This window comes from Sciurus carolinensis, chromosome 14 (genome assembly GCF_902686445.1).
Source record: "Sciurus carolinensis chromosome 14, mSciCar1.2, whole genome shotgun sequence".
Taxonomy (NCBI): domain Eukaryota; kingdom Metazoa; phylum Chordata; class Mammalia; order Rodentia; family Sciuridae; genus Sciurus; species Sciurus carolinensis.
In genome coordinates this window covers 27259650-27286098 of record NC_062226.1, presented here as the reverse complement: position 1 = coordinate 27286098, position 26449 = coordinate 27259650, and the positions used below count along the sequence as shown (strand labels likewise).

General features: G+C 34.3%; 1 protein-coding gene and 1 pseudogene across 3 annotated transcripts in view; both read left to right on the top strand.

Annotated features, from left to right (window-relative positions):
• Fsd1l (fibronectin type III and SPRY domain containing 1 like) overlaps positions 1–26449 on the top strand; it is a 95712-nt gene that overhangs the window by 48053 nt on the left and 21210 nt on the right. For 2 of the 3 annotated variants that reach the window (XM_047525235.1, XM_047525234.1), the window contains exons 5-9: positions 253–275; positions 4719–4840; positions 14379–14588; positions 16194–16292; positions 23414–23543. In XM_047525235.1, coding sequence (XP_047381191.1) covers positions 253–275; positions 4719–4840; positions 14379–14588; positions 16194–16292; positions 23414–23543 — 584 coding nt within the window. Of the gene's footprint in view, positions 1–252; positions 276–4718; positions 4841–14378; positions 14589–16193; positions 16293–23413; positions 23544–24193; positions 24227–26449 lie in introns of all 3 variants that reach the window. The other variant, XM_047525233.1, reaches the window with a different exon arrangement.
• Positions 7083–8045, top strand: LOC124964664 (heterogeneous nuclear ribonucleoprotein A1-like; annotated as a pseudogene).

Sequence of the window (26449 nt, the reverse complement as noted above, 5' to 3'; positions counted from 1 at the left end):
TAGTTTGAAGTGTTAAATTTTCCTTCTTTTAAGGGATGTATATGGGGTCTGGGTTTTCTACTATAGTTCTAACATCACATCATGCAAGCTTATGTGAACTGTACAGATTTCCTGTAATTTATGTTTTGGTGAATATGAAGAACTAATCTATTGCAAGGTTTATATCCTAACTTTTCTTGCATGTCACTGCCATTGAAACTCGCATGAAAAGCACTAACTACCTTCTTTCTCTTCTCCCTGATTTGCTTCAAGGCTGCCAGACAGATCAAGGATAGGTATGGTATAAAAACTATATTTTATTTAAGTATCAATATTGAAGTCAGAAATGAAATTCATAAATAGTTTTTTCTTAGAATTTTGGTTAAAATAAAAATACCCAGTGGCCAAGTATTTCTACAAAATAATGCCCTCTATATATCTTCTTGGAGTAATCAGTAAGATTTTTAAAAAATATGTTTCAGGAACATTTGTGGACAATTATGTACTTCTAAAAGAATTTCATTTCTGGTATAATAATATAGTTAGTTTTAGAAAAGTTCTTAACTAGTTGTATTAGCGGAGAGGGAACTATTTTGAATAATTTAAAAATATGTATTCCTGGAATGCATTTTTGTTATTCTTAAATTTAAATATAAGCAGATCTTATTTTCAGAGAAGTCAGTATTTTTAAGTAGTCCTCAATAGCTAAAGTTCTCCTACTTCATTCTTTAACACCTTTGTATTCTCATTCTGTCCTATTCCTGGTGCCATCTCTTTCTGTTTCTAATGTCATCACTATCTAGTTTATATTCTGTGGGAAGAGAAAATTCAAGAAAATTATTAAAGATTTGACTTAGAAGGGTTTTATCTTTGGTAGAGGCAGTAATAAAGGAAATTTAATAGTTGCTAAAATGAATACATCAGAATGCTAAAGTTGATGCTGGCTACATTTGGATTGTGGTCACACAACAGGAATGGATTTGAGCTGCTTGACTAGTCATTGAGCATTGTCTGTAGAGAGTATGTAAGTAACTTAAGGTTCTTCATCTGAGGATCAGCTCTGAAAGATACAGCTCTTGAAACAATACTATGAATCTTAAATTCATAGTATTCCATTCTTAAATTCCATCTTCATCAGATGGAAATGAAAAATACTCCTTTTGACTTGTATGAAAAATCTTTGTATCTGTTGTTAACATTTGCAGAAATTTTCAATTCTGGGTGACTTGAGGCAAGATTTACATAGTAGTGAAAGCATTCTTAGAAAAAAATCTTAATTTTTTAGTCTTTTATATTTTATTTCCGTTAGTGGTTAAACTAGTAATAAAAGGTGTAGATTGTTCTTATACATACTGGATATAGAAAGAAGGTTTTGAGAAGATTTTTATTTTTTTATTTTTTATTTTTTTAAAGAGGCTAGGTCTCTATGTTGGCCAGGCTGGAACCAAACTTCTGGGTTCAAGCAATCCTCCTATGTCAACTCCCAAGTAGTTGAGATTTTTGGCGCATGCCACCATGCCTGATGTGATTATGAGAGTTCAGACATGAAACATATTGGCAATATGAGTAATGAATAACAGCATAGTTTGTTGATGAGGTAGATTAGAGTTATGTCTGCTGGAATCTGCTATGAGCAATCCATCTTCCACCCTGGCTAGATTATTCTTCCTGTGTAGCTGCTATTCTATTACGTTCTGCTCTGTTTCCTCATTTTTTGTATTAGAAGTCACTTCCTAATCAGACTTTGGACTGTCCAAAGACCTTGTGAGGGACCTTGGAAAATCTTCAAGATTCTATATGATTGTACTTCCCAGAATCCTGTCCTTGTTCCTGACCTCTTGTCTTTGTACAGACTTGTCACAATTTTATTTTACAAGCACCTTTCATGATTGTGTTCTTAATTGAAGCCTGACTTTACCGCCTCTTCTCAGCCAGCCAGCCAGGATTCCTTATTTCTGCTAGGGAAAACTCCACTTTTTAATTCGTTTTGTTCAAAGTTTATACTTTTTATTATTATTATTATTATTTTGACTACTCACAAAATATTTGCTTCCAGCCTGAGGAGTGTTTCTGAGTCTTAATTTTTTAAACATGATTTTAGCTTCATAATGACTGTATTTCCCTAATACAGTTTCTGATCACTCTGGGAATGAATTTCTAGAATTCCATCATTACCTTTTGTAGTATGAAAACAGTTTTAAAATATAGTCATAATGAAATATTGTTTTCATTGAGCTAAGAAAGGATTATCTCTTATGTAAAGATGAATTTTAAGAGTTTAAACTGAGCAAGGAATCAAATTTTTAAAAATGGCCAAATTATATTGTTATATGTATACATGCAAAAATATGTAACAATGAATCCCACTAAAATTTTTAAAAATAAACTAAAAGTTTATTAAGCTTCAGTATTTATCATTTACTGTGCTTAAAGGCAAAAGAATGGCAGGAGTGAGAAGGAATATTGAAGACTGAATGAGAAGGAATACATAGCACATTTCTAAAACTTTAAAATCACTGATGGTTAATTCTGGAAACTTAGAGATTTGGAAGATGATTACTTGAGAGAGAGGGAGGGAATTATTGCTGGTGTGATGGCACACTCCTGTAATCCCCGCAGTTTGTGACACTGAGAAAGGGGGGAGGGGATCATGATTTCGAGGCCAGCCTCAGCAATTTAGTGAGGCTCTACACAACTTAGCAAGACCCTGTCTCAAAATTAAAAAGTTTAAAAAGAGCCTGGTAATGTAGCTCAGTGGAAAAGTGCCTCTGGGTTCAATTCCCAATGCCAAAAAAAAAGGGGGGGGGGTGAGTGGGGGTGGATTGGAAGAGAGAGAATTACTGGTATTTGGAAGAGAAAGATCATGAAGGGGAAAGGCAAATTATATTGATTGAGAAAATTAAATGTATTCTTGTTTATATAGTTGTTTTCTCTTTGAAAAAATAAAACTAGGAGGAAGGGATCCTTGAATTCAGCTGTTACTATTAGAAATAAACTAAGCAAGTTAAGGTGAATTAACTCATGCCTGACTACACAAATCTCTAGAGAATGATTTAGACATTTTAGATTTTTAGTTTGGGCTTTGAGGTACATCTGTCTAAATACATTCAGTTTAAAAATATAAAAGTTTTTGAAAGAGTATAGCATTGTTGCACATTTGAACTTTTAAGTTTTCATTTTCTTTTTATTTATGTTTATAGTGATTAAATCAAGTTTTATAGATTTTGCAGGTTTCACGTTTTAAATTCTCTAAAATACTTTCAGATATTTTCCTTCAGCCTTTCTCATTAAACAGTCAGATTATTTATCAGGCTTAGAAGGAACCAAGTAAGTTCAAACCCATTCACTGATTTAGTGTTTAGTAAGAGCCTATTTTAATGTAATGCTTACTGATATCTTCAAATCAAAGGATACTTGAGACTATAAAGAGCAACATATAAGACTAAATCTTTATTTCTAACTTATTGATATAACTGGAAATTTTATTATTTGAAAATCAACAGCTTAATGTAATAAGTGTGGAATACTAGTGTTATATTTGGCATACAGTAAGCCGTCAGTGTAAGTTCCCTTCCCTATAAATTGATTTTAATGTAGAACTTTCTTTTTGATAAATAAATCAACTGTTCACTCATTGTTGGGAAGTGATTACTTCGTTTAGTTCTAAAACAAAGTAAAATAACTGAATACAGCAAAAGTTTGATATTTTTCATTCCCAAATAAGTGATTACATCTCTCTCTTGGTTAAATTTGACTGGGCCTGGCCTGGTATTCTCTTTGTCCCTCCAGCTATATTTACTTTCTCTCCCAAATTGTGTGTTGGGAGAACAGCATTTGTGAATAGTTCTTCTGTATCATTCTTTGATCAAAGATTATAGGGACTTTGTAATACCTGTGGAAATTTTCTGTAATATGAAATATTGAACTTTGAGATAAAATAATAATAGAGTAAGAGGGTTTCTTTTGATCTCCACTTTTAATTGAAAATAGTTTCTCTACACTTTTGATAAAGTAAGGTCTAAGCTTCATTCTTGGGTTTGGGTTTTTTATTTCTTTTTCTTTTTGGCTTGTTTTTTTACTTCACATTCATCTAATAAGTGTTTTTTTGAACTATTATTTCCATGGCATATAGTTCCATGCGGTGGTGTCTCATAGTATCCTTCCATGTATGTGGTTAATGCTGATAGATCAGAGTAACTTCTGCTGGTATGATATTCATTGGTCATGATTTACCTTTTTCCTTTCTCATCCATGACCTGTCTTTAGTAGGTACTACTATACTATACAATATTAGGTCCATCGACTTCAACTCTTATTGCAGGGCACATGATATAGCTATGACTACAGGGGAGAATGTTTGAATCAGGTTGTATATACAGTTCACTATTTGGCATGTGAAAAGGAGTGGGGCTGGCATCAGGAGGTCAGTAAGATTGAGTGTACAGAGGTCAAGATGAAGGTTGGGTCTGGTAAGGTTTATTTGTATGGGATATTTCTTTTATTTGATATTTGCATATTATGCAGTTGTATAAAACTGACTGGAATTGCTATAAGTTATCTTAGAGGTCTTTAAAAGGCACTTTTCAGATTTTTACTTAATTTTTAAGAGACAAATTTATATTTGTTCTTGTCTCCAAAATCATTAGAATGAAATAATTTTTGTCTTTTCATTTTACAAATTAAATGATTTGATACTCCTTGTTCTTCTGTTTTAAAAAGCATATTTGTGTTTACCATAGAGTCACAATGGCTTCAGCATTTCGCCTTTCTTTGAAACCAAAGGTCAGTGACAGCATGACTCATCTAATGGTGGATTTCTCTCAGGAAAGACAGATGCTGCAAACTTTGAAGTTTTTGCCAGGTAAACAACATGTATTACATGTACAGTTTTGAATAAAAAAAATTTTCCTGCATTGGTATATAAATATTAAAGAAGCATAGTGTGATTTTTTTTTCTTCATTCTGCTAAAGAATAGTTAATTTGCTAGTTTTTATTTTTAAAGAATTATTTTACTGGTAGTAAGGATCCTATTTTAAGGATCCCATTAAGGAGTATCATTTACTGCTACTCTGGCAGAGAGAAGCATTATAGTATGATGGTTATTAGTGGTCTTTAGACCAAACTTTTTAGATTTGAATTTTGCTGCATTCTTTCTGTATCATCCTAAATAAGTTACTTAACTTGCCTCATTTCTGCTTCTTTAGAATCTGATGTTATTCTGGGTTTTTCATAAGGATTAAATGAATTGACACTTCTGAGGCATTTGTGTAATAGTATATGGCACATAGTTAAAGCTTAGTAGATATTAGGTGTAATTACTACTATTTTTGTGGTTTTTTCAGGCTCAGATTAACTTTATTGCTAGTAATACATTAGTTTATTAGAGTATCAGTACAAGGATATGGTAACAGCCCAAATTATTTGAAGTTGAGTCCCAACTACATATCCCAGTATTAAAGAGCCAATTAAATAGGACTTTTGGTTAGTATTTTTTAAGCACCAATTAATATTACAATCAGGGAATCTTTTGAAAGTAATGTTTCATTTATAATTTTTTTTTCTTTTTTGAGATGTTTTAAATAGGGAATAATGGTCATATGAAACATTCCTTTCTTCTCTTTGTCATCAGGGACTATATATATAATATGATGGAAAGACCAGGTTAGGGTCATAAAAGTAAAATGGAACCTAGTAAAGGTAGCACAAGTGAAGTATTAAATTGTATGATATAGATTAGAAGTTTTAGAGGCATTTATAGAAAAAAAGATGAAAGAAGGAACTGTAGATATAGACGAAGAAAGTATACTTGTCATTGGATACCTGCCTGTATATTGGCCTTTTAGAATTACAGATTGTCCCTGACTTGAGATTTTTCTGTGATATGTTGGTGTAAAAGTGATATATATTCAGTAGAAACCACATTTTGAATTTTGATCTTTTCTTGAATGATATGCACATGATATGTTCTTGTGATGCTGGAGACAACAGCAAACCACAGCTACCAATCAGTCATGTGTCACCAGGATAAACAACTAGTGCTGTGTTGTTATAGTATATGTTGCTAACCTGTGATTTTCTGTAGGTTAGGTTTATGAAATACAATTTTGACTTAAGTATTTTCAGTTTGACAGTGGGCTTAATGTGATATAGTAAGTCGAGGAGCATATGTACTATATTTTCATTCACAGGGCTCTACTTGAGTATAAAACTGACATTAAAGGGGAAATAAACATTTTTCAGTATTATTTAGAAACACCAGAGAATTTTAAAGTTTGGTCTGTTCAATCTGACACTTAGGATTTCATTAGCAAGAGGTTAGATTTTATTGTGGTTTTGAAAATTTATAGTGGTAATATCAAAATTCTACTGGTGACCAGTTAAGCAAGGATTTACTTTTAAATGAAACACCCATATATTTACTTGTAGATCAGGGATTTAAATTTCATACTAGTAAACATATCTCAAAATGTGAATTTTCTTAAGAATTATCTTTTAAAACCTTTGTAGAAAGGAAATAGAAAATACTTTAAGGAGTCACATTGACCGTATGCCTCTATTTACCATCAATATGATGCTAAAATTTCAAAATTTTACCCTTCTCATATAATATCAGGTGTATAGAATCCTTAATATAGTTCCTCAGTGGAGGAAAAAAGAAAAATTATAGCCTAGAGAGAAAAGCTACTTTAATGTTTTATTGGATATTTTGAATAAAAATAAATATATGCACATGGCACAAAGCTCTGAAATAGTTTAAAAAAAAAGAATATAAAATAAAAAATAGATCTCTTTCAAATAAGGAAAACAATGCCATTTACAATAGCCTTGAAAAAAATATATCTGGGAATAAATCTCACCAAGGAAGTGAAAGACCTCTATAACGAAAACTATAGGACGTGGAAGAAAGAAATAGAAGACAACACAAGAACATTGAAATACCTACCCCTCCCCTGCTTATGGCTAGGCAGAATTAATATTGTTAAAATGGCCATACTTCCAAAAGCAATATGCAGATTCAGTACAATCCCCATCCTTAGCTTACTCCTTTCTGCCCGTGACCGCTGCCAAAAGCATCATTAAAGTCTCTCTACCTGCTGCTGTCATGTCTGAATCAGAGTCCCCTGAAGAGCCTGAACAACTGCAGAAGCTATTCATTGGAGGGCTGAGCTTTGAAACAACTGATGAGAGTCCGAGAAGCCATTTTGAGCAATAGGGAACACTCACGGACTGTGTAAGTAATGAGAGACCCCAACACCAAGTACTTCAGGGACTTTGGGTTTGTCACTTATGCCACTGTAGAGGAAGTGGACACAGCCATGAATGCAGGACCACACAAGGTGGATGGAAGAGCTGTGGAACCAAAGAGAGCTGTCTCAAGAGAAAATTCTCAAAGACCAGGGGCCCACTTAACTATGAAAAAGATCTTTGTTGGTGGCATTAAAGAAGACACTGAAGAACATCACCTACGAGATTATTTTGAACAGTATGGGAAAATTGAAGTTATTGAAATCATGACTGATAGAGGCAGTGGAAAGAAGAAGGGCTTTGCTTTCGAAACTTTTGAGGACCATGACTTTGTGGATAAGATTGTCATTCAGAAATACCATACTGTGAATGACCACAACTGTGAAGTGAGGAAAGCCCTGTTAAAGCAAGAGATGGCTAGTACTTCATCTAGTCAACGAGGTTGAAGTGGTTCTGGAAACTTTAGTGGTGGTTGTGGAGGTGGTTTTGGTGGAAATGACAATTTTGGTCGTGGAGGAAACTTCAGTGGTCATGGTGGCTTTGGTGGCAGCCATGGTGGTGGTGGACATGGTGGCAGCGGGATGGCTACAATGGATTTGGTAATGAAGGAAGCAATTTTGGAGGTGGTGGAAGCTACAGTGATTTTGGCAATTACAACAGTCAGTCATCAAGTTTTGGACCCATGAAGGGTGGAAACTTTGGAGGTAGAAGTTCTGGACCTTATGGTCGTGGAGGCCAATACTTTGCCAAGCCACGAAACCAAGGTGGCTATGGCAGTTCCAGCAGCAGCAGTAGCTATGGCAGTGGCAGAAGGTTTTAATACTGCCCGGAAACAAAGCTTAGCAGGAGAGGAGAGCCAGAGAAGGGACAGGGAAGCTACAGGTTACAACAGATTTGTGAACTCAGCCAAGCACAGTGGTGGCAGGGCCTAGCTGCTACAAAGAAGACATGGTTTAGACAATACTGATGTGTATGGGCAAAAAAACTCGAGGACTGTATTTGTGACTAATTGTATAACCGGTTATTTTAGTTTCTGTTCTGTGGAAAGTATAAAGCATTTCTACAAAGGGTTTTAATGTAGACTTTTTGTTGTTGTTGTTGCACCCATGCTGTTGATTGCTAAATGTAATAGTCTGATCATGATGCTGAATAAATGTGTCTTTAAAAAAAAATACTAATGATATTCTTCACAGAACAGAAAAAACAATCCTAAAATTCATTTGGAAAAATCAAAGACTCAGAATAGCCAAACAATTCTAAGTCAAAAAGGAAATGCTAGAGGCATCACAATACCTGACTTAAATTATACTACAGAATTTCAGTAACAAAAACTGCATGGTACTTGCATAAAAATGGGCACTTAGACCACTGCTGCAGAATAAAAGAGAGACAAACCAATCCAGATACAGTCCTCTGATCCTTGACAAAAAGTGTCAAAAACATACTTTGGAGAAAAAGACAGCCTCTTTAACAAACGGTGCTCGGAAAACTGTTTATCCACATGTAGAAGAATGAGACTAGACCCTTATCTTACCCTGCACAAAAATTAACTCAAAATGCATTAAAGACCTTAGAATTATACCAGAAACTATGCAACTCCTAGAAGAAAATAAAGGTCAACGCTCCAGCATAAAGGCACAGGCAATGACTTTCTCATTAGGACACCTGAAACTTGGGAAATAATACCAAGAGTTAATAAGTGAGGTGGTATTAATCAACAAACATATGGAAAAATGTTCAACATCTCTAGTAATAAGAGAAATGCAAATCAAAACCACCCTAAGATTCCATCTCACCCCAATTAGAATGGCAATTATCAAGAATACAAGCAACAACAGGTGTTGGCGAGGATGTGGGGAGAAAGGTACACTCATACATTGCTGGTGGGGCTGCAAATTAGTGCAGCCACTCTGGAAAGCAGTGTGGAGATTCCTTAGAAAACTTGGAATGGAAACACCATTTGACCCAGCTATCCCACTCCTTGGCCTATACCCAAAGGACTTAAAATCAGCATATTACAGAGATACAGCCACATCAATGTTCACAGCTGCTCAGTTCACAATAGCCAGATTGTGGAACCAACCTAGATGTCCTTCAATTGATGAATGGATAAAGAAAATGTGGTATATATATACAATGGAATATTACTCAGCCATAAAGAACAATAAAATTATGGCATTTGCAGGCAAATGGATGAAACTGGAGAATATCATGCTAAGTGAGATAAGCCAATCTCAAAAAACCAAAGGAAGAATGATATCGCTAATAAGTGGATGATGACACATAATGGGGGGTGGGAAGGGTTAGTGTTGGGGTTGGAGTTGGGTTTAGGGAGGGGGGCAGGAATGGAGGAAGGAAGGACTGTATAGATGGAGGGGAAGGGTGGGAGGGGAGGGGGGGAAGGGAAAAAAATGGCAGAATGAATCAAACAACATTACCCTATGTAAATTTATGATTACACAAATGGTATGCCTTTACGCCATGTACAGACAGAGAAACAACATGTATCCCATTTGTTTACAATAAAAAAAAATGAAAAATTAAAAAGAATAAAAAATAAATAAATAAATAAAAAAACTTCTGCACAGCAAAGGAAACAATTAAGAATGTGAAGAAAGAACCTACAGAATAGAGGAAAATCTTGCTAACCACACTTCTGACAGAGGATTAATATCTAGAACATATAAATAATTCAAAAAACTTCATACCAAAATAACCCCAATTAATTAATGGGCAAGTGATTTAAACAGACAGTTCACAAAAGAAGAAATAAAATGGCCATTCACACCAGTCAGAATGACAGTCATCAAGAATACAAAATAATAAATACTGGAGAGGATGTGGAGAAAAAGGAACACACTGTTGGTGGGATTGTAAATTAGTACAACCACTATGGAAATCAGTATGGAGGTTCCTCAAAAGACTTAAGAATGGAAGCACCATATGACCTAGCTTTACCACTCTTCAGTATTTATCCTAAAGAATTAAAGTCATCATATCATAGGGATACATTCATACCCATGTTTTTATAGCAGCACAATTCACAATAGCCAAACTATGGAACTAGCCTAGGTTCCATCAGAAGATGAATGGATAAAGAAAATGTGTTATATATATACACAATGGATTTTTATTTAGTCATAAAGGAAAATTAAATTATGTCTTTTGCAGGAAGACGAAATTTGAGACCATTATGTTAAGCAAAATAAGCCGAAGTCGGAAGATCAAGGGTTATATGTTTTCTCATATGTAGAAACTAGAGAGAGAAAAAACAGGAAAGGACAAGAAAAAAGATGAGGGGTGATCTCACGAAAAGCAAAGGGAGATTAGTAGAATAAAGGAAGGGGACCAGAGGGTAAGACGAGGGGAGGGAAGGGGAAAGTGCTAGGGAAGGATATTGATCAAATTATATTGTTATATTCTCTCAACAGATTCTACCATTATGCACAACTACAGTGTACCAATAAAAAAGAAAAACAAAAGTAGCTCTTTTTCATTTCAAACTTAGTTTTCTTCCCTAGAAGATACCACTGTTACTAGTATCGCTTACCTTCCCTGAAACAGTCTAAATCCATATAAGCATTACTATACATATAGGCAGAATCAGGTAATTGCTATCTTTGGCAGTTTTGACCCTCAAAAATGGTAATTTTTTTTCATTAAGTCTAATGTATAATCCACCTCCTTTAAAAAATGGAAGCATACATATATACTGTTAAATACTTTTTCTTTGCCACTTAATATGTAGGAGTTCATTCTACCTTATTAAAGATCTACTTCATTTTTTAAAAAAACTGGATAGTAGGAATTTAATTAGTTGTTCTTGATGAATATTTAAGTTTATGTTCTTTTTCTGTTAGTGGCAATGAGGTGATGAATAAAATGCTTAGGTATTTTGCAGAGATGGTATACTAATGTCTCAAGGATAAATTTCTGGAAATGAAAGTGTATGTGTCTTTTAAATTTGAATAAATGTTTAAATTGTCAAGGAAATTTCATAACTTATACTTCCCTATCTGTATTCTTTTTTAAAAAATGTTTTTAGTTGTTGATAGACCTTTATTTTATTTGTTTATATGTGGTGCTGAGGATCGAACCCAGGGCCTCCCACATGCTAGGCAAGTGCATGAGCTACAACCCCAGCACAGCTGTATTCTTTATACAGCTAGTTTTCAGTTTTTTTCTTCTTATTCTGATAGTGACAAATGGATTATTGATTGTTTTGATTTTCATTTTTTAAGTGTGCATGTATTTATCCTATCTTCATAAGCCCCTTTAAATAATGAACTCCCTATTTATAATTTGTCACTTTTCTATGCAATTGTTTTTATTATCATTAATGATATGTAGCACCTTTTAATATATTAAGGAGGTCAGCCTTTGTCCTATGTGTGGCATAACTCCCCACCATAGTTATTTGTCTATTGCTTTATGGTGATTCTTTTTCCTAGCAGAAATTTTAATTTTTGTACAAATATGTCACCCTTTTTCTTTGTGGTTTCTTTGCAAGATTATAAAAATAGGCATATTTTCTTATAATATATTTGTAGCTTTTTAAAACTATAGACTTTAATTTTTAGGACAATTTTGGGTTCATATTGAAACAGTGGAAGGTATGGAGATTTCCCATATACCCCCAAACATGCTTAGCCTCCTTCATTATTAACATCACCCACCAGAGTGGTACATATGTTATAACTGATGATCTACATTGACACATTGTTGTCACCTCAAGGTCCATAGTTTAGAGTAAGGGTCATCCTTGGTGTTTTACATTCTATGGGTTTGTGCAAATTTATAATGACGTATGTTATTATAAATAATCATACAGATTATTTTTACTGCCCTAAAAATTCTTCATATTCTGCTTCTTTAACCCTCTCTCCTCCCAACCCCTAGCAAGTACTGATTCTCACCCTCTCCACAGTTTTGCCTTTTTCAAAGGTTTATGGTTGGAGTCATACAGTAGCTAACCTTTTCAGATTAGTAGCTTTTACTAGTGATATGCATTAAATTTCTTCCATGTCTGTTTATTCATGGCTTGATAATCCATTTCTTTTTAGCATTGAATAATAGTCCAGTATTTGTATGTACCACAGGTTTATTTATGTATTCACTTACTAAAGGACAACTTGGTTGCTTCCAAGTTTTGATAATAATGAATAAAGCTGCTATAAACATCCATGGGCAGGTTTTGTGTGGACAAAGGTTTTCAACTCTGGGCAAATACTAAGAAGTGCAATTACTGGATACTATGGTAAGATTATGTTTAGTTTTGCAGGAAACCTCCAAAACTGCCTTCTAAAGTTTATGTATTATATTGCAGTCCCACCAACAATGAATAAAGTTCTTGTTGCTCCACATTTTGCCATCATTGGTACTGTAATGTTATTTCATTGTTGTTTTAATTTGCATTGCCTTAATCATGCTCCACATGAGGGGTGGAACATCTTTTCATATACTTGTTATCTGCCTATCTTATTTGGTGAGGTGTCTGTTTAGATCTTCGGTCTGTTTATTTTTTAATTCTTGGTCTGTTAATTCCATCATCTCTGCCATATCTGATTCTGATACTCTGTCTCTTCAGACTGTATTTTTTGCCTTATAGTACACTTGTAATTTTTTCTTTATAACTGCATATGATATATCAGGTTAAAGAAACTATTGTGACTAGACCTTTGATAATGTGGTGGTAAGATATGCAGGGAGAATCATTTTATAGTGCTCTGATTATGTCTCAGTCCTTTTGTGACTCTGTGTCTTTGGACTATCAACTTTACAGATGCTTCTCAGTAGCCCCCACACTTACCCACCCTTAGGTAGAACAAAATGGCTTGAGTGGGCTGGGGTGAGACTGGTATTTCCCTTTGTTCTGGTGGGGTAGCCAGCTGGAGTTTGGTATTTCCTTTCACCCAGTTCAGTTAGGCTCAGATAATCCTAAGGGGTTAAACTCTGGTTAGTTTCTTTTAAGGACAGATCTTGTTAAGGAAAGCATAAGCTCTGGTATATTTCAAAATGGTTCCTTTTCTCCTCCCTGTGATGGAAGTATAAAGGGATTTTTCTCCATTGTTCCTGGTGAACTCCTAGAGGTAAAATTCACAACTAAGTGGGTACCCTCCTGTAACTGGAGCTACCTGGGGTTTTTGACTCATACCCCTCCACACAGAGCCTCCAGCAATTTATCAGTTACTGTTTAGATATCCTTAGTCAGCACTGGTTCCTGCTTAGAGGTCTACTCTAGTAAATTGTGACCCTCTATATCTCTTATACTGAGGTCTTGTAATCTCACTTCTCTTATGGATCTAAGAATTATTATTGATTTTTCAGTTTGTTCAGCCTTTTTTGTTGTTAGACGGCCACTTCCAGATTTTTTATGTTGTGTGCCAGATTAGAAACTAGAAGTCCCTGGGTAATTAGCATATGCATCATCTCAAACATTTAGCATTTGTACTGGAAACATTCAAAAATTTTATAATAGTTTATAATAGTTACCCTCCTTGGTGTAGAACACTGCTGTACTCTCCCAGCTTGATTTTGTTCTTGATAACCAGCCTCTCTTAATCGCCTGCTCCCTGTAAACAAGGTTTTAAAAATATAATCTTGACTTATTTTAATAATTCAAAGCAATTCTGTTTATTAGTACTGATTTAACATATATTCTACAGCTGTCTGAAATAACAGTTTAAAAGTACAACATGGTAGGAGGGAAGAATAGAAGTTCATTGGATTAGATAAAGGGATGAAGGGAAGAGAGGGAGGATGGAAATAAGAAAGACAGTAGAATGAATTGAAAATAACTTTCCATCTATGTACATATATGAACACAAGACCAGTGAAACTCCATCTCATATACAACTATAAGAATGAGATCCTTGTTTATTTATCCATAGCATGTTTGGAGTCTGCCTTTTGCCCTCTAAGGTTTTAGTAAATTTGATTAAGTTTATGAAAGATCTGAAAAAACTATGAATTTTTTTATAGTCTAGCATTAAGAGATGCTTTGAAGATAGTTATTTTGGATTTACTTGTTTACTTCTAAATAGTTCAAAAGCAGGATGAAAAAGCAGGGTTTGAATGGAATACATAAATATTTTATTAGTGTTATAATAAATGAGGAATTAACCCCCTACACACTTTTGTTTCTTCTCTATAGTTCCCAAAGCTCCAGAGATAGACCCAGTTGAATGTTTGGTGGCTGACAACTCTGTAACGGTAGCTTGGAGAATGCCAGAAGAAGATAATAAGATTGACCATTTCATACTGGAATATAGAAAAACTAATTTTGATGGACTACCACGTGTAAAGGATGAGCGATGTTGGGAGATAATTGATAACATTAAGGGTACTGAATATACATTACCAGGTAAAATAACAGCATCTGAACAATCTCCTTAAAAAATAATTGTAATTATGAAAAATATTTTATTATTTTAAAGGATGAAATTAAGTTTTTTAAATCCAAACTGACTTTTCAGATATTGATTGTAGAAGTGAATTTCTTTTAAAATATCAAGAAAACTTTTATTTTAATTATTTAAGAACATTTGTAGCCTACTAAGATAGGATACATGTAAAATAAATGTGAAGGGGTGTTCTGGAAGTAATATTTCAGAGTAACGCTTAATTTTTCCCTTTTTCTCAGACTATATTAAAAACCTGTTAATTTTTAGATGTACTCAGTACCCTACATTTCACTGGTTCTGTAAATATTATTATTGCTTTTACTATTTTAGTTTTACTATAATGTTACTACTTAAAAGTAGAACTGTGATTTGGTATTAGAAATTTTTGTGTTGGCCTTTTGAAAACCATGTAAAAATAGATCTCCATGCTCATACAATTATGTGAAAATGAACCTCAATATTATGTATAACTAAAACAAACTAATTAAAAAATGCAGAAAATAATAGTTAAAAACAGCAAAAAATATCTCAGTATAGTGGGGACTTCAGATGTTTCTGGGCAAATACTGCCTGATATGCTCAACACTTGTTATACATAACGGTAGTATTAGGAGCTACTGTAATTAAGTACTTTCTCTCTGTCAGGAGCTGGGCTTAAGTGTCTTACATATAGTATATCTCATTTAATGTTACTTTGGTGGAGACCATTGCTGGGGATAGAACCCAAGACCTTGTGTACTACGTGGGTGCTCAACCACAGAGCCACATCTCTAACCCCTTCATTTAATCTTTATAATTATGAAGCTGGTTTTATCATTTGTTTTATAGATAGAAAACTGGGGGTTAGTCAAATCGTTGAAGGTTCCATAGCTAGTAAATGTTGAACTAAAATTTTAATCTAGAACTAATGTCGCATTTTTGGATATTAATCTCTACGTTTTACTTTCTAAATTCATTTTTCACGTAAAAAGATAATGTTTCATCTTGGCATGGTGGCATACACTTGTAATCCCAGTGGCTCGAGAGGCTGAGGTAGGAGGTTCACCAATCCAAAGCCAACCTCAGCAACTTAACAATGCCCTAAGCAACTCAGCAATACCCTGTCTCTAAATAAAATACAAAAGAGGGTTGGGGATGTGACTCCATGATGAAGCACACCTGGGTTCAGTCCCTGGCACCAAAAAAAAAAAAAAGACAATGTTTCATGAATATAAAAATTCCCGAGAGCTTCTACTTTCTAGAAATTGAATGTGTTGTTTTATAAATTTGTGATCTCTCCTTAAATGAAGTACTGCTTTTTATGATGCATCATAAAAGGGTGCCTTTTTAATTCCTGAGTTTAAAAAAAATGATAAATTGTATTAATTTTATATTTTCTGAAGAAACTAGTAGGTAAATCATGATTCCTCTTATTTCAAGCATTATAACCATTTTAACATAAATTTATACTTTTTTCTAAATAAGAAGATACTTCCAAGAAGAAAAAAATAGTTGAAAATTCATCCTCATACTTTTGGGGATACATCCTTTACTTTTTGTGTCTGAAAACCATTTCATTTTTTCAGGCTTAAAATTTGATTCAAAATATATGAATTTCAGAGTGCGAGCTTGCAACAAGGCTGTGGCTGGAGAATATTCTGATCCAGTGACCTTAGAGACCAAAGGTAAGATTAGTAGCTATTTATACAACATAAAATTTCTGAAGTTATTCAAGACTTTGTGACAGGAAGCACTGTGTGGCTGAATTCCTTCCCCACCTCCTCTACCACCCCACCTCTGACTTTCCCCACAATAGGAATTATAAGGCAGGGAAAATAGGACTACAGTAGTGGTTTTCATTTATGATTGTATTCATATGGGCAAAATAGACTGAGATGATAGTCTTTAAGAACCAAGTTGTTCTTGTCTCTCAAAAGTGTTCAGTCTCACTAATTTAGATTTAGTGAAAACACCCTAGCGTAACATATTTGAACACAAACTTTTTTAGGCATTTACTAATTTGAAGGCCATAATTCTGAAGTTCTTCCCAACTGTGACACAGTCATTGACTAAACTCTATACATTGTGGTAGATACTTGGGGACCTGGAGCTTCCATTGGCCTCAAGTTTATACAGCATTTGAATAGATTTGTATGCCAGAAATTTGATATGATTTGGAGGATGATATAAAAATATCTCAGAATAAAACAAACTATGAGGCCTATAAATTATTTTGTTTCTTACAGCACTGGGACTTGAACTCAGGGCCTTCCACATGTTGGGCAAGCACTTTACTCCAGCTCCCAAGGCTCATAAATTATTCATGAGACCAACTCAGAAAAACGTCCAAAAAATAGATCTAATTTGAGTAAACTGTTTGAAATAGCAAATGTTTTTACTTGAGAACTATAGATAACCAAGAAATACAAGTACTTTGAGTTACATGTTATCAAACTGAGAAGTTACCGTGGTTTATTTTTATTTTTTAGTTATAGATGTTACAATACCTTGGTTTTATTTTTATTTATTTTTATGTGGTGCTGAGGATTGAACCCAGTGCCTCACACGTGCCAGGGGAGCACTCTACCACTGAGCCACAACCCCAGGCCCTACTGTGGTTTTTAATGAGATTTTTACCAAAGTATTGTCATACTTACAGGAAGAGAATCTTTATAACTTGGACTGTTTTTAGCCCTTGTTAGGTAAAATTGCATTACTATTATATTCATCCTTAGGAGCATCAACTTTGTAATTCTTTTGTTCGTTTTCATTTACCCTTTACAGATAGTGACCAAACTTGGACCTAAATGTGGCAAATTGTTTCCTAAATTTAGAAATATGAATAGCTGCTCTAGCTGCTGCTTTTAGCCATGTCTGGATCTTGTCACTCTTGGCCTTGGGATTTGTAGAGGACTAAGTTGATTATATTCCTTTTAAGCCTTTTTCACTGTTGAGTAAACCCTCTGAGGTTCAAATAAACTGAAACTCAACCTCAAGGCCCATCATTGATTCTGATCTTCAGGGAGTAACAGAATAAAATTAATTTTACATGGCTACGAATCATGGATTTTCTGGAGTTTTTTCATACCATTGGCATCACTACAAATGAGAACAAGAGCTCCATAGAAAAAGCTCTACTTTATAAAAGTGGCATATTGAACAAATTGTTTACTAATTTGACTTGTAGTAGCCCTTTTTATATATATTTTTTTAGTTGTCAGTGGACCTTTATTTAATTTATTTATTTATATGGTGTGCTGAGGATTGAACCCAGGGCATCACACATGCCAGGCAACCGCTCTACCATTGGGCTACAACCCCAGCCCTGCAGTAGCTTTTTTTGGCCAACCAATAGAAATAAGCCTGTGGAAAAGATTGAAGGGAAAGGAAGAAAGATGGAGAGTAAATAGTTGAGGCCTATCAAAGTTTCATATCCTGCCACTTACAGTTCTTGGTATGGAAAATAATATTGTTTATTTGTTCCTTCAGTATATTTGTTTTATCATGAAAATTGTAAAAAGTGATAAGTAACAATAGTTCTTAATGACTAGAATTTTAAGATGTATTATTATTTACTTCCTTGTAAAGATAAATGATATTATGTTATCACAGAATTATTCTCTAACCTCAAATAGTAATGACTGATATAATTTTACATTATCACAAAAGCAGCTACTAACAAATTAAACAGAGAACATCTGGATTCTAGTTTTGGTGCCTGTTTTCACAGACTTTTAAAGATACAGAAACTAATATCTCACTATATTACAGGGCTTATCTAGGAGACAAGATCTCACTTTTGAAGAAGATTTAAATATATATATGAAAGCATTATCTCTTTTTTTTTAATTTTTATTTTTTTTATTGTAAACAAATGGGATACATGTTGTTTCTCTGTTTGTACATGGCGTAAAGGCATACCATTTGTGTAATCATAAATTTACATAGGGTAATGTTGTTTGATTCATTCTGTTATTTTTTCCCTTCCCCCCCACCCCTCGCACCCCTCTTTTCCCTCTATACAGTCCTTCCTTCCTCCATTCTTGCCCCCCTCCCTAACCCTAACTCTAACCCTAACACTAACCCCTCCCACCCCCCATTATGTGTCATCATCCACTTATTAGCGATATCATTCATCTTTTGGATTTTTGAGATTGGCTTATCTCACTTAGCATGATGTTCTCCAATTTCATCCATTTGCCTGCAAATGCCATAATTTTATCATTCTTTATGGCTGAGTAATATTCCATTGTATATATATACCACAATTTCTTTATCCATTCATCAGTTGAAGGACATCTAGGTTGGTTCCACAATCTGGCTATTGTGAACTGAGCAGCTATGAACATTGATGTGGCTGTATCTCTGTAATATGCTGATTTTAAGTCCTTTGGGTATAGGCCAAGGAGTGGGATAGCTGGGTCAAATGGTGTTTCCATTCCAAGTTTTCTAAGGAGTCTCCACACTGCTTTCCAGAGTGGCTGCACTAATTTAAAGCCCCACCAGCAATGTATGAGTGTACCTTTCTCCCCACATCCTCGCCAACACCTGTTGTTGCTTGTATTCTTGATAATCGCCATTCTAATTGGGGTGAGATGGAATCTTAGGGTGGTTTTGATTTGCATTTCTCTTATTACTAGAGATGTTGAACATTTTTCCATATGTTTGTTGATTGCTTGTAGATCTTCTTCTGTGAAGTGTCTGCTCATTTCCTTAGCCCATTTGTCGATTGGATTATTTGCATTCTTGGTGTAGAGTTTTTTGAGTTCTTTATAGATTCTGGAGATGAGTGCTCTATCTGAAGTATGATTGGCAAAGATTTTCTCCCACTCTGTAGGCTCTTTCTTCGCATTGCTGATAGTTTCCTTTGCTGAGAGAAAGCTTTTCAGTTTGAATCTATCCCAGTTGTTGATTCTTGTTATTATTTCTTGTGCTATGGGAGTCCTGTTGAGGAAGTCTGATCCTAAGCCGACATGTTGAAGCTCTGGACCTACTTTTTCTGCTATAAGATGCAAGGTCTGTGATCTGATTCCGAGGTCCTTAATCCATTTTGAGTTTAGTTTCGTGCATGGTGAGAGATATGGGTTTAGTTTCATTCTGTTGCATATGGATTTCCAATTCTCCCAGCACCATTTGTTGAAGAGGCTATCTTTTCTCCATTGCATATTTTTGGCACCTTTGTCTAGTATGAGAAAATTGTATTTATTTGGGTTTGTGTCCGTGTCCTCTATTCTGTACCATTGATCTACCTGTCTATTTTGGTACCAATACCATGCCGTTTTTGTTACTTTTGCTTTGTAGTATAGTTGAAGTTCTGGTATTGCGATACCTCCAGCTTCATTTTTCCTGCGAAGGATTGCTTTAGCTATTCTGGGTTTCTTATTCTTCCAGATGAATTTCATGATTGCTTGTTCTATTTCTGTAAGGTACGTCATTGGGATTTTAATTGGAATTGCATTGATTCTGTATAGCACTTTTGGTAGTATGGACATTTTGACAATATTAATTCTGCCTATCCAAGAACATGGGAGATCTTTCCATCTTCTAAGGTGTTCTTTAATTTCTTTCTTTAGTTTTCTGTAGTTCTCATTGTGGAGATCTTTCACCTCTTTTGTGAGATTGATTCCCAAGTATTTTATTTTTTTCGAGGCTATTGTGAATGGAGTAGTTTTCCTAACTTCTCTTTCTGAAGATTCATCACTTATGTATAAAAATTCATTAGATTTATGAGCATTGATCTTATATCCCGCTACTTTGCTGAATTCACTTATGAGTTCTAAAAGTTTTCTGGTGGAATTTCCTGGTTCCTCTAAGTATATAATCATATCATCAGCAAATTGGGATAGTTTGAGTTCTTTTCCTATTCGTATCCCTTTAATTTCTTTGGTCTGTCTAATTGCTCTGGCTAGAGTTTCAAGGACGATATTGAGTAGGAGTGGTGAAAGAGGGCATCCCTGCCTTGTTCCAGATTTTAGGGGGAATGCTTTCAGTTTTTCACCATTTAGAATGATATTAGCCATGGGCTTAGCGTAGATGACCTTTACAATGTTAAGGAATGTTCCCACTATCCCTATTTTTTCTAGTGTTTTGAGCATGAAGGGGTGCTGTATTTTATCAAATGCTTTTTCTGCATCTATTGAAATAATCATGTGATTCTTGACTTTAAGGCTGTTGATATGGTGAATTACATTTATTGATTTCCTGATGTTGAACCAACCTTACATCCCTGGGATGAAACCCACTTGATCATGGTGCACTATCTTTTTAATATGTTTTTGTATGCAATTTGGTAAAATTTTGTTGAGAATTTTTGTGTCGATGTTCATTAAGGATATTGGTCTGAAATTTTCTTTCCTCGATGTGTCTCTGTCTAGTTTAGGTATCAGGGTGATATTGGCTTCATAGAATTGAGTTTGGGAGAGTTCCCTCCTCTTCTATTTCATGGAATACTTTGAAAAGTATTGGAATGAGCTCTTCTTTAAAGGTTTTGTAGAACTCGGCTGAGAACCCATCAGGTCCTGGACTTTTCTTTGTTGGTAGGCTTTTGATGACTTCTTCTATTTCATTATTTGAAATTGTCTATTTAAATTGTGTATGTCCTCCTCGTTTAGTTTAGGCAATTCATATGTCTCTAGAAACCTGTTGATATCTTCGAAATTTTCTATTTTGTTGGAGTATAGATTTTCAAAATAGCTTCTAATTATGTTTTGTATTTCAATCGTGTCTGTTGTGATATTTCCTTGTTCATTCCGAATTTTGGTGATTTGGGTTTTCTCTCGTCTTCTCTTTGTTAGTGTGGCCAAGGATTTATCAATTTTGTTTATTTTTTCGAAGAACCAACTATTTATTTTGTTGATTTTTTGTATTGTTTCTTTTGTTTCAATTTCATTGATTTCAGCTCTGAGTTTAACTATTTCCTATCTTCTACTACTTTTGGTGTTGGTCTGTTCTTCTTTTTCTAGGGGCATTATCTCTTATCTTAGAGAGGCTCTGTGACTTCAATAAAGGATCAGTGCCCATAAAAAGAGAGAGAGATTTTTAATACTTCTTGTATTGAAACCTATACCTTCTTGGTTTTATCTTTCTTCTTTTCTTTTTCTTTCTTTCTTTTCTTTTCTTTTTTTTTTTTCTTTTTAGTTACACATAGTAATAGGATTCATTTTGACATAATTACACACCTTGTTTGGATACTGTGATAATCAGATAATCGATAAGTCTGGTCATAGGTGGTTTGGAGATAGTACTTTTTCTTGCTCTCCTTGACTCCAGATTGCTAATGACTTTTTCCTCCATTTTAACAAACATTAGGGAACAAATTTAGGATTCTTTCTTTATCCTTAGGATTTTAACAAGCAGTTGAGAATTGATGGCACCCTCAGAGTTAAAGCCTATTTTTCTTTCTCTTAAAAAAATATAGATAGCCTCACACATATTGCATAATAGCTTAAATATAGAGGTTAACTCTGCTTTCTTAATGGCAGTTCATTTGGAAATTGAGAGTTTCAGTGTTAATCCAACCTTTTTAGTAAGCTGCCTATTAAAAAATTGTTTCCATTTTTACTGAAAAGCTTCATTATTCCTTCTTTCTCTAAATTCATTTGTTTAGATGAAGATTTTGCAAGTTATTAACTTCCTTGTGTATTATGACATTTACTAGAAACTGTGTGGTCAGATTTGTGTTGAGAATATTGTTTTATAAATAAAGACAATGAACAATAGCTCTGATACATAGTTGACTTGAAGTGCTCTTTATAGAACAGTAGAGTTGATAAAAGGATTCTTGATTAATTAGATAAACTTCAGACGCTCTAAATGCTTTTTTTGTTGTTTGGTGACATGCACTTCACGGACATACTGAAGCCTTAACTAAATCAAGTAATATCCTTAAGTGAAATGAAGTATTGTAAGGAATAGTCCTTCAATGAATAATTACCAGATATTTAAATTTTGAAGGAAAATACAACAGAAGCAGGTGAGTTGGTAACTGTGAAATAGATGAATACCTTTCAAGATAGAGATTCTAGAAATTTCATTTTAAAGTAGAAGAAACTACTCATTGTACAGCTGTTAATCTGTACATTTTAATGATTTGTCCTAAGTTCTCAGAGAGGGAAACTTGATACACTGATCTCCTAAATTAGCAGTCTGAGGTAAACAGTTTTGTGAATAGTAAAAATAGTTTCTGATAATACCGCATAACTGAAAGGCATGGTTTTTGTTTGTTTGGTTAGTTTTTATGTTAAGTGGACCCCTTTTCACCCTTCTACTCTTTACCACTAGATCATTTATCAATTGGATCAATTTCCTCGCTTCTGCCAACCTGGCTCCAATTTCTTCGCGCTAGTCTTAATTTGAAACTAAGAAGAGTTTAAGCATGAAATTATTAAGTATTAGACTGTCAGAGAAGATGTGTGTGTGCCACATTTTTACACTGTGATTTTCTATACTATATCACCTTTTTCTTTTCCTTAATTCTACCAGTTCCCCTTCCTATTTACTCACAACAATCAACTGATAACCATCTGGTATTCTAATAACAGAAAATTGAGGATACTGTATGTTTAGTGGCCCTGCATATTGCATTGTATTGTGTTAGAGTATAGGATATTTAGAGGAGAATAATGGAAAATAAGAAAGGAGTTGTAAATTCCTAATAACCTAATCATTGCAAACTTTAAATGCTAGGATTAGTCATTTGACCTTTATTCTCTATAAACAGGGTTGAATCAATTGACTAGGAAAATTATTGCTGATACGTAAGCTTCAGAATGTGGAGATACATAACATTCTATATTGTCTTGAACAGCACTTAATTTTAGTTTGGATAACTCATCATCCCATTTGAACCTGAAAGTTGAAGATACCTTGGTAGAGTGGGATCCTACTGGAGGAAAAGGTCAAGAAAGTAAAATTAAAGGAAAAGAGAACAAGGGCAGGTAAGCTAGCTCATTAAATCTGTTATATGGATAAATGCTTGTATGTTGGATCTTATCTGATGATAACATTAAAATTTTTATTTTCTATACCAGTATGATTTATGATACATTAGTAATTCCAAAGTAAAGAATATATATTGTTTGTCAATACATGAAGCTGTCATTAACATTTTCCCATTCCTTTTTCTTAGTTTCTTTCCTAATCTCCTTATACAATTCGTTTTATTTTTAGTATTCCACTTCGTTAAAGTTATATATATAGCAACTTGAATTATTTAAATGTTCCTAGAATAATTTCTGAATATTGGGCTTATAGATCACCTGTCTCACCTGAAGGTCTGCATTAGATGACAACTTTTAGAGTTTCTAGCCCCCACAGACTTGGTCCTGATGAGGAATCCAATGAATCCAAGAGTCAGGCTCAAGAAACTTTTGTTATTGCCATAACTTACCTAGATAATGTCAAATTTGGGAACCTTTTTCTTTTTTTACATGGGAAATTTTTACTCAGACTGAAGGTGAGTGTCTTTTTGAGTTCTAACAAAGAATTTTTAAAAATCTTCAGCAGGCGTTTAATCTAATTTTATTATACAATGTTAAATTTAATTTGTAAAGCAGTCTCTTAACAGTTGCCTGTTTTTATCTGACAGTGTCCATGTTACTTCACTGAAGAAACATACAAGGTGATGATATATGTCTGTCTAGTTCTAGGACTTAGTATATCTAGCTTGGCTGAGTAATTTTTTCTTTTAACCAGTAAACAGAAGCCACTGCAGCAGCCTTCAAAAGCTAAAATATTGCTCTGTGTAGACTGTCTGTATTGGTAGCTTATGTTTTGAATTCACAGCATTATAGTGTGCTGCTTATCATTTGGATTATATTGTATAAAGATAACAAAATAAGCTGTGCTTTAAAGTCTTCTTGAATTATTTTCCATCATCTGATTATTTTCCCTGCTTTACTTATACCTGGCATCTTTCCTGTTGTATTGAATTAAATGTACCTAACATTACAGCTTTGCTTTTATTTGTATTTTATTGTATTTTATTTTATTTGTATATATGAGGCATGTTTGAGATGTTCTATATTTTTTTATAATTGTGCAGTTTTCAAAGTATCAAGATTAAAAAGAAAAGGTCACTGCAGAAATTATTAGCACAGTGCCAGAAAAAAATGAATCATTTCAAATTACATGGATAGTAACGTGCTTCTTGAAGATACCTTGTATCTTTACCAGAAACCAGAATATGTTCTCTTTTCAAAATTATCTCCTCTCTTCCTTTCAGTTTATTTGCTTACTATTGGTAGAAGTGATTTCATAGTATGCTATAAATTATAAAATGCTGTTGGGCTTAGTATGTTTAGTTGAACATTTTTTAGACTGCTTGTATTTAGCATTCGGGTTATATTATTTCTTTCTCTCTATTCTCCTTTTAAGGGTATTTTATATGTAGGCCACTTCTGGAATGTTAAATAGGTTTGGATTCCCTTATTTGAAATGCTTGGGGCCCCAAAAGTGCTTTGGATCTCAGATTTTTTTTTTCAGATTTTAGGATAGTTGCAAATACATAATTAGTTATTTTGGTGGGGACCTAATTCTAAATCCAGAATTCATGTACATTTCTTGTATACCTTATACATGTAGCCCGAAGGTAATTTTATACAACATTTTTCAATGTACCTATATTTTCTCTGTGACTTATCACATGACCTCAGGTATGGAATTTTCTATTTGTGATTATGTTGGTGTTCAAAAAGTTTCTAATGTCAGAGCATTTCAGATTTTTGGATTAGGGCTGCTCAACCTACATACATTTATTTATATTTTTTCATACATAATTGTTCACTGTTAAATGTCTGCTGAGTATTTTAGAGTTTATAGGGATAAACACTGTTCAGCACTGCCTCAAGAAATTTGCTTTAACTTATGTAGATAAGATAGCAAAAATAAAGCAAGATAAACATCATGTGTAAGGAAGGGTAAGTGTGAATAAAGGAGTTCAGAGAGGAAAGATGTCCAGAGCTCTCAGTTATTGGGGTAGTCATTTAGAACAGTGAGCCAAACTGAAAGATTATAGTCAAGATTTTATGATTTATGGTGATAAGCAAGAAACCATGAAGGAACGGGTGCTGCCTCCTCCAGTGTTGCATTTTTCCTAGCAGATGGCACTGGTTGGAGGTCAGGTGACTAAACACAGATCACAGGTAGACGATCTTCTCATTGCCAGGAGGTCCCAAACAAAGACTTGTGCTTTATGGACTTAAGGATAAAAAGGTAGAGACAAGAGTGGGGTTAAAAGTGGAAACATACTAAGTGAAGTGTTTTTAGCCCCTTTCTTGCTCTTAAGGAGGTCTTCCGAAGGTACCTAAAAAGAATATCAGTATATAGGGCTTCCCTTTCCATAGGGGGCCTTTGAATAGAGGTGACAAGACTAGGAATGCAAATACCCGATCAGCTCATGGTTGGGGAGAGGGTGACATTACAATTTCCTGTAGATATCATGGTGCACTAGCTGTGCACCACGTCTGGTGTAACAAGGGCAGCCCACCCTATCCTTTGTCCTACCCCTGTAAATCCTGCCAGGTAAAGCCTGTGTAATTGCCTAAGATTGGGTATAAAAGATCACAGATAGGATTTTGACCTGGACTATATTGCTCAGAAGAGTTATTTAGCATGGTAGGATTTGGAAGACCTTCTTCAGGAAGAGGGAGATTTTGTGGTATTCAGATTTGCAGTGAAAGAGGGGAAAAGAGGAAAAGCACTTTAAGCAGACTGAGTGAGCTTAAAGAACACTTTGGTACATTTGGTTGTGTAATGCTCTCTAAGGGTAAGAAGGGTAGAAAGGCAAATTGGGACTAAATTGAGAACCTAAATGACCAAACTAAGTCATTTGTGTGGAAGTACA